The sequence below is a fragment of the Myotis lucifugus genome, unplaced genomic scaffold (genome assembly GCF_000147115.1).
Source record: "Myotis lucifugus unplaced genomic scaffold, Myoluc2.0 scaffold_87, whole genome shotgun sequence".
Classification (NCBI taxonomy): domain Eukaryota; kingdom Metazoa; phylum Chordata; class Mammalia; order Chiroptera; family Vespertilionidae; genus Myotis; species Myotis lucifugus.
In genome coordinates this window covers 4,062,359-4,068,358 of record NW_005871135.1, presented here as the reverse complement: position 1 = coordinate 4,068,358, position 6,000 = coordinate 4,062,359, and the positions used below count along the sequence as shown (strand labels likewise).

General features: G+C 62.0%; 1 protein-coding gene across 9 annotated transcripts in view; it reads right to left on the bottom strand.

Moving 5' to 3' along the window:
* DAB2IP (DAB2 interacting protein) overlaps positions 1-6,000 on the bottom strand; it is a 76,263-nt gene that overhangs the window by 9,716 nt on the left and 60,547 nt on the right. For 6 of the 9 annotated variants that reach the window (XM_006091120.2, XM_023755956.1, XM_023755952.1 and 3 more), the window contains exons 9-11: positions 4,471-4,649; positions 1,685-2,573; positions 870-1,022 (exon numbers count right to left, since the gene is read on the bottom strand). In XM_006091120.2, the coding sequence (XP_006091182.1) occupies positions 870-1,022; positions 1,685-2,573; positions 4,471-4,649 (1,221 nt within the window). The remainder of the gene's footprint in view (positions 1-869; positions 1,023-1,684; positions 2,574-4,470; positions 4,650-6,000) is intronic. The other 3 variants (XM_023755951.1, XM_023755954.1, XM_023755953.1) reach the window with 2 other exon arrangements.

The window sequence follows — 6,000 nt, the reverse complement described above, 5'->3', positions numbered from 1 at the left end:
GAGCTTCAGAAAGGCACCGAGCCTGCCCCGGTCCACGCAGAGAGCCTGGGGAGAGGCTGGCCCTCCTTGCTCCCCAGCCAAGCAGTGGCTCTCGGAGCACGGTGCCCCATGACCCCCTCACGTAATTATGGAGAAAGCAGGTGGATGCGGTGGGCCACGGGGAGGGGGCGGCATGCAGCATGGACATGGACCTCGCCCTAGGCCAGAGAGGGAGCTGCCGCCTGACTCCACGGCCCTGCCTGAGGCTGCCACAGGCTTTCCTGGGGCTGAGAGTGCGAGGGGGAGTGACTGCTGCCTGGGGGCCTCGCACGGGTAGACCTGGGCTCTGGCCTCGAACCAGCCATGGATCCAGGGCAGCCATCACACCACTGGGAGAATGGGAGGCGCCCCACTGCCCACCAAGGGCCAGATGTGTGTGGTGGGTGGAACGTGGGTATTTTAGAACCACTTTTCCGCCCGGAGGAGAAGGGGACTGGGAAAGAGCCAGGCCTTGGGCAGGCACAGCCCGGAGTGGAGGGGGCCTGGCTGGGGCACCCTCCCAGCTGTCTCGGGGACGCATGCCTCCACCGCCACATGCACGAGGCTCCCTCAGGGTCTCCATGCACCTCTTTGGCACCCTCAACCCCCAAGTCCCAGCTGAGTCTCACGTGCAGCCCGTGTGGGAAACCTCAGGTCTAACCTAAACCCTCCTGCTGCTCTTCCAGATCCCACTGGCTGCTGTCCTCACAGGAAACCAGGGGTTGAGAGGGGCCTGGCCATTTGCAGGAGCAAGCAGTGCCCCCTCACTCAGGTCTCCAGGGGGGAGAATCCTGCCAGCTGCCAAGGGACGCAGCCCCTCCCTGTCCCGAACTGACAGGGTCCAGCGTTACCTTTTCTGCTTGGCTGAGCTCCTCCTTACTCCTTAGCCTATCCCTGTGGGGGGGATCTGGGCCCAGTCCCTCGTCTTCTAACAACTGTGCGTTCATGGTCAAGAGCCAAGCAGCTGTGCGGTCCAGGGCATTAGGGCTCACAGGTGAAGGGCCCTACAATGAAACACAGCTGTGAGGGCTGGCGGGCGGCAGGGGGAGGGTAGGAGGTGGGAGTAGCACCCGGAGAGCCATGAGAACATGTGGCTCAGAGGCACGGGAGAAGGGAAGGGACCTTCAGCTGACCGGGCACCTACTGAGGCAGCAGCCCCTGACCGAGGAGGCTCCAGCTCCCAGCTGGCAGCCTGGGGCAGAGTCAAGCGCCCAGGTGAGAAGGGGGAGCGGCCCGGGAAGACCAGGCGCTCTACCCAAAGCAGGACAGTTCCACGTACTGCGTGCAGCCCCTGGGTGACAGGAAGCACGCGGGGCAGCTGAGCTCAGGAGGCCAGCTCCGAGCAGGTCACAGGTCAAGTCCTACCCTGGGCAGGGCATCAACAGGCTTAGAACTGAAGATGGTCTGACCCCTCCCTCTCTCCCTGACCCCAGCTGTCTCGGGGGAAACGGGCAGAGGGACCTGGAGGCTGCAGTGTCCCTGGTTCACAGGACTGAGGCAGAGGCCAGCAGGGCCGGGGAGAGGAGAGGTGCATGTGGTGGGCTGGGGCTGAATGTGGCATCATCAGCATGGGATGGCAGCTGGGTGCGGGAGATGAAATGACCGGGAGGAGCAGCATGGCCTGGGGAGGACCACCCTCACGCCTGCCCTCCACCTGCACACTGACCTGCTTGTGCACCGCTCGAGGCTTCAGCTCGGGGCTGTCGCCCTTGGAGGAGGAGGACTGCTGCCGCAGCCGGGCTCCGGGGCCAGCCCAGTCGGGTGAGGCCGACGCCAGGGTCCCGCTCGAGGGCCGAGGGTACTGCAGGGTGCTCAGCAGGGTGGGCGGTGTCCGGCCACGGGGTGCAGGAGGTGGCGGTGGGGGTGGCGGCGGCGGCTGGTCGATCCGGCGCTGGGGGCCGGCACTGTTCTGCCGTGGCACCGTGGGCTGCCCGCCCTTTTCAGTCAGTGACATCTGCCGCCGTGCCAGCTCCCCCGGCCGCCGCCCGAGCTCCTCAGCAGCGCTGCTGAAACTTCCCAGCTTGGCGGCGGCTGCCAGCTCCTCACTGTTGCTGTGGGAGCTCAGGGAGCTGTGGCCCTCGGAGCCGGAGTCGCCAAGGCCGCGGGGCGACAGCGGCAGGCCAGCCGCCATCTGGTACACAGGGTTCTGGAAAGAGAGCGGTGCCAACAGCTGGGGCCGGCCTGGTGCTCCCTCGGAGGTGCCCGGTGTGGTCGGCGTCTGGCCTGCCCGCCGCACCGTGGCCAGCCCTGCCAGGCTCACGGGGGCTGCCCGGGCTGGCCACCCAGCCACCAGCTGAGCTGCAGGCATCTGCCCGTCGGTGGTGAGAGCGTCGGGGCCCGCTGGGGAGCCCGCCTCCCCATCCAGCGTGCGGGCGTCTTGGAGGTCCACCATGGACAGGCTCTTGCCACCGTTGGCCATCTGAAGATCAGGCTCGTTGGCTTCCGAGTAACTCGAGCTGCGGGCAGGTGATGGCTGGACCCCGGAGGACCTTGTGACAAAAAACAAGTCCTTGTTTTCGGGGGTTGGAGACGGTAACCGGGTGAAATCTATCAGACTGCAGGGAGACAAGCACACACAGGGAAAGAAGGGGGAAGAGAAGAACTGTGAGTGCGGCCAAGGCGGGTCCAAACCGAGAGCCCCCGCCAAGCTGCCGGGCCTGGCGGCCGGAGCCAAGGCTGGGGGAGGAGAGGGGGGGTGGGAAAGGGAGGGGAGGTGCCGGGGCAGCAAGAATCGGAGAGTCCTGGGGCCCAGATGCAAAACCCACAGCCTGGGCAGCCGACCCCAGCGGAAGCCACCGTGGACTGGCTGGCCGAGGTGGCAGCTCCTGCACAGAACCTGTGCCAGGGGCCAGCCTGCTAGTGGCAGACCAGCTGCATCTGGGGATGATGGGTAGCGAGGCCAGGGCGTTCCGGAAATTTCCCTTAGCTGAACCCAACCCACAAGGCAGTGGCTCTCTGCTCCCCAGGGTCCTGCACAGAGGAAGCCGACGTCAAAGCCACTAGGGCTCTCTCTGCCTCTTCCTTCTTGTTCCTGATCAGCCTGAGACCGAGGTGGGGGCCTGCTGAAGCCTCCCCTGCCCAGCCTCCTGCTGCCACACCCCCTGACTGACTGACAGGCAGGCGGGGGCTGGCGTTCCTGCTAAAAACACGGAATCAGAAGAGGATCCTCCAGGCATGACTCACGCGCGGAGGGACTGCCCCTGCAGTGGCAGGCTGTGCCCTCCCCGGGTCTTCAGCCTCTTCCACTCCCCTCCCCGAATGTGGCCCCGTGGAAGACGGCAAGATGGAGGGGGGCCAGCCAGGCTTGGGAGGGAAGGCCGTGGGGGTGAAAAGGGCTCTGAGGGGGCTGGAGGCAGCAAGGACTTTAGGGTTTGACATGAGCTTGGAAGGGGAGTAAGAGTTGGCTTAGCCTGGAACGGAGAGAGGAAGCGCCAAGCACCAACTGGTGGGCTTCGGCAGGGCAGGCTGTGACCACTCGACAGCCCTTGTGGGCTGAGAAGACGTGGCCAAGGCGGCAGTGGAGCTGGGAGAAACCCACACCAGCAGCCACCTGGTCAGGTCTCCTCAAAGCCATGCATCCGGCCATCTCTCAGCCAAGGTGAGTGCCCACCTGAACGAAGACTTGCCTCACTAGGCAGGTTGTATAAATGAACCCCAAGACTCAGAGGGACCTGAGAAGTGGCATCTGGCCTCCAGTCCTGTGCCCCACACCCTCATCCACTTAAAAACCCGCCACTGCCACCACCTTCAGGGGAGACCTGCTCCCAACTCTGCTGGCCCAGCCACATCCTCACCAGCTGGCCCAAGGCGGCCCCTGGTATGGAGGGGAGTGTACGACGGAGGCATAGAGGGGTCAATAGAAACACCTCTGTTTTAAAGGAATAGCCTCATTTTGATGTCAATATTAGAGAACGTGTCCCTCTTCCTCCACGAAGTGTGCGTTTTGCCCCAGGGCTGAGGGCTTAGAGTGAGGGTCAGGCCTGAGCTCCCAGCCTCAAAGCCTCATAGTTACCCAAACTCCTGCTGAACACACAACCCTGCGCACCACTTTTGGAGATTCCGACTGGGCCTAGCAAATACCAGGAGAACTGGTATGTTTGACACACCTAGACGACCTGGAGGTATTTGGGACCAATAATTGTTCTTCAACAGAACATTGTTGCCTTTGTGTTAGTCCCTCTACCCAGAATGCTTTTTCCATCAATGAAAATGCTCAAAACTACTAAAATGCTAAAAAGCTCAAAACTATAGCACCACCTCATCCAGGCAGCCTTCCCGGATTTTTCCTAAATGGAGGCTCACTACTGAGGGCCTGCACAACACATTTCCAGGCTCACCAGCTTGTTTTATAAACACCTGCGTCGGCCTCCTCCTGCCCAGCTGAGACTGCATGCAGGTGGGTTGCACTTTGCACGTGCACCCCACAACGCCCAGCACACTTGGGGCTCTTACCCAGAGAGATCATTCTCGATCACCATCTTCTGCAGCCCGGCCGAGATGCTGCTGCTGCCAGAGCCAGGCGTGGAGGCCAGGTCATTTGTCCCTGGGAGCTGCCCACTGCCCGGGGTGCTCAGTGCCGTGTGGACGTCCCTCAGGATTCGAGGCAGGGGCCCCAGTTTGGATACGATGCTCTGTGAAGACACACGAAGAGGCAGATGTGACCTGCTGGGGCCACCTGGAGAGGCCAAGTGAGCTAGCTGCAGCCATGGTGGTTTAAAACTCCTGAGGCATCAGCCGGAAATGCAGACCTCTCTCCTACCAGTCAGATCCAGCAGGTCAGAGGTTGGCGGGCGGGGGGAGCCAAGGACTGTGCAAATTACATATTTACCAGCTTCCCAAATATTTCTGAGATGAAGGTGTGAGGCCCACAAGGAGAAATGCTGACCCAGTCCTAGCCTTTGACCCAAGTTCACCCTACCTTTGCCTCCGGGGAGGAAAACCCACGAGGAATTCAGAACTTTTCGCACCCACACCTCCCCATCTGAGAGGCTTCTGGGACAGCCCCTCCCACATCACCTCCTCCAGAGGGTGGGCGGGGCCTGACCCATCAATACCCGAGGCCCAGGGGACATGGTCCAGGCACAGAGCAGGCACATGGTGGGATTAACAAGTTGAGGGCCAGGCAGAGGCAGCACCTCATTGCCATGGTTAAGATGACGGTGCTAAGGATGCCGGCTGTGGGCCGAGCTGAGGGAAGGGGACCTGCCTTCACCTGCTTAGCCACTGGCTTCCAGGTAGGACTTTGTGCAGAAAGAAAATGTGAAAACTCGTGTTGTCATCAACAGAGCAGAGACTCGGGAGGCAGAGCGCTCCGTTTCAGTCCTGCTGCAGCACTGTCAGCTGTGATGGCTGCTGACCATGTGCAGATATGGGGCTGGCACAGGGGCTCAGGAAGTGGAGGCACTGGGGTGACTGGCCTTGGTTCCCATTCCCCTCCGTGTCTCTCGCAGCCAAAAGGGCAGTGGACAAAGCTGAGCAGAAACGACTGCATCAGCATCTGTTGGTGGTGAAAAGCTGGACTAACCCGAGTGTCCGGCAACAGGGGGCAGTGAGCCCGCGGAGCAGACGTCCCACACAGAGTGTGTGAGACACACACACTGCAGTGCACACCTACGTTCTCCCTTTAGCACACTCCAACCAGGAAAAGAGCTCTGTGCTTGCGTGTGCACCTGACACACGCGGATACATCCAGAGGCTGCAGCCCTGAGCGCCTGTGTGGTCCCCTCTGAGAAACAGGACAGGAGCGGGAGCCTCCCAGCCCTGGTGCAGCAGGAACTGCTTTTGTAAGGGGGTCTCTCGGAGCCCCAGGAAGCAACAAATATCCTGGAGGTCGACGGTGGCAGGTACAGCCCTTGCTGCCAACAACCTGTCCACTGTGGGCAGAGCTGCTGGGGGTGGGGCGGGGAGCCCCGGGTGGCAGAGAGCACACTCCGGTGGCTGCAGCCATCTCAGGGGTTTCTGGGCAACAACCATTTCCACTGA